Source organism: Colobus angolensis, unplaced genomic scaffold (genome assembly GCF_000951035.1).
Source record: "Colobus angolensis palliatus isolate OR3802 unplaced genomic scaffold, Cang.pa_1.0 Scaffold453, whole genome shotgun sequence".
Classification (NCBI taxonomy): domain Eukaryota; kingdom Metazoa; phylum Chordata; class Mammalia; order Primates; family Cercopithecidae; genus Colobus; species Colobus angolensis.
Window position 1 is genome coordinate 7,167 of NW_012117966.1, and position 2,118 is coordinate 9,284.

Genomic DNA, 2,118 nt, shown 5'->3' on the forward strand with positions numbered 1-2,118 from the left:
AAAAAAAAAAAAAAAAAGAACAAGAAAAAATTAGTCAGGTGTGGTGGCACATACCTGTGGTCCCAGATACTTGGGAGGCTGAAGTGGGAGGATCGCTTGAACCCAGGAGGTCAAGGCTACACTAAGCTATGATCGCACCACTGCACTCCAGCCTGTGTGACAGAGCAAGACCCTATCTCTAAAACAAAATAATTTATAAACTAAAAAATAAAACAAAACAGGCCGGGCGCAGTGGCTCATGCCTGTAATCCCAGCACTTTGGAAGGCCGAGACGGGCGGGTCACCTGAGGTCAGGAGTTTGAGACCAGCGTGACCAACTTGGAGAAACCGTCTCTACTAAAAATACAAAATGAGCCGAGTATGGTGGCGCATGCCTGCAATCCCAGCTAGTCGGGAGGCTGAGCCAGGAGAATCACTTGAACTTGGGAGGTGGAGGTTGCCGTGAGCTGAGATCCTGCCATTGGATTCCAGCCTGAGCAACAAGAGCGAAACTGTTTCAAAAATAAATAAATAAATAAAACAATTCTGAAGAATCCAAAATATAACAGAGACTCATAAACCGCTTATAGGCACGTAAACTCTCTATCTAAAAAGTCACTCGAGTACGAAATATCAAGACCGTGAGAATGTTGGAACCCCAGTTTCTGTCTGTTCCTCAAACACTCATTCACTCATCCATCAAACACCTACTACGTGCCAGAGCCCAGGATGGCTAGGTACTGAGGACACTGGAATCGGTAAGGCACAGTTAGGTGCCTTGATGACTTAAAATTGAAGGTTTGATACTTATCTATTCCCAAGACCATCTATTCTTAGGAAATGACTAAAAATATCACGAAGGTGCAATGCACACAGACTGAAAGCAACGTTCCAAACACAAAACATCGGAGAAGGAACAAACAAAATGCCCACCGAGGAAATGGAGAACTGAACCACGGTATATGCTCTCAACAGAACATTTAAGGCCATTAAAAAAACTGTACTTATAAAGACTTAGCAGTAACGAAGGGAAAGGGCCCACACGGTAGCACACGGGAAAGGGCAGAGGCCCAAGATCCCACATGCACCAGGGGCTCTGCAGGTAGAAGCATATTGCACGGTAAAATGAATTCAGGAGAAGACACAGAAGGACTCAGGGTATTGGGAAAATACAATGGCCCTTTTCCTTTGTTCTCTTTTTCTGCATTTTACACATTTTTCTATGTGCACAATGGAAAAACCAATAAACTTCTAAGAGCGGCCACAGCCCACAAGTGAGAGAAAGAACAAATGCTGCCTGGAAGGCAGGGAGATGTGAGGGTGTGCCAGGGAAGGTGGGAAGGGAGACAGGGAGAAATGGAATGTCGGGGTGGCATAGAACAAGGAAAGGAAGGGGCTGGGGTAGAGACCCAGGACCTACCTTTGACATTACTCAGCGACAGAGAGCGGTCCTGGTCTGCCAGCCCAGGCCCCAGCCGGCCACTGCCACCACTGTCCTTCTGCCGGGCCACAGCCACTGCAATGCCCACGGGCGGGTGTCGCACTTCTGCCTCACCCTGGGCACCAGAGCCCTCGCGCCCAAAAGCCTTGGCGCTCTCGGGCCTCTCTGGGTCTCGCTTCAGCTGCCGGCTGCCACCTGCTGCAGGGCCTCCGGAGTGTGGGAGTCGGGCCTGGGCTCGGGGGGCACCAGCAGAGGTGGGCACAGGCTCGGGTTTCATGGTGCCCAAACCTCCAAAAGGGCTCTTCTTGCCACAGCCACCAGGACGCACGGCCACAGCCTCCCGGGCGAAACTGCCACTGTACTTTATAAGGCTCTGCATGGCAGAGGCCTCCCCAGGCCCGTGGGCTGCAGCGTGCATGTCGGCAATGGGCCGGCTGCAGGTGGCCGCTGAGCGGGGCAGCACAGCCCCAGGGTCCAGGTAGGCCTTCTTCGAGGAGGAGGCAGCGACCACGGCGGCCTCCTCTTCGGCGCGGCTGTGGTGGTGCTGCGCAGCCAGCACGGCCATCTGCGTGGTGGCGAAGTTGCCCAGCTCGAAGGGTTTCCATTTGTGCTCAGGGCCGGTGGGCGGGGGGCGCCCGGGCTCCAGGCCGAAGAGCTTGGCAGCCTGTTGGGCTGCAGGACCGGCTGGGCCGCGGGGC

At 53.5% G+C, this 2,118-nt stretch overlaps 1 protein-coding gene across 1 annotated transcript in view; it reads right to left on the reverse strand.

Moving 5' to 3' along the window:
* Positions 1-1,399: 1,399 nt before the first annotated feature.
* The window catches only part of LOC105523203 (trinucleotide repeat-containing gene 18 protein-like), a gene marked incomplete at its 3' end in the record, with an annotated part of 18,109 nt that continues 17,390 nt past the window's right edge, over positions 1,400-2,118 (reverse strand). Inside the window, exon 5 of the mRNA XM_011957985.1 lies at positions 1,400-2,092. Coding sequence (XP_011813375.1) covers positions 1,400-2,092 — 693 coding nt within the window. The remainder of the gene's footprint in view (positions 2,093-2,118) is intronic.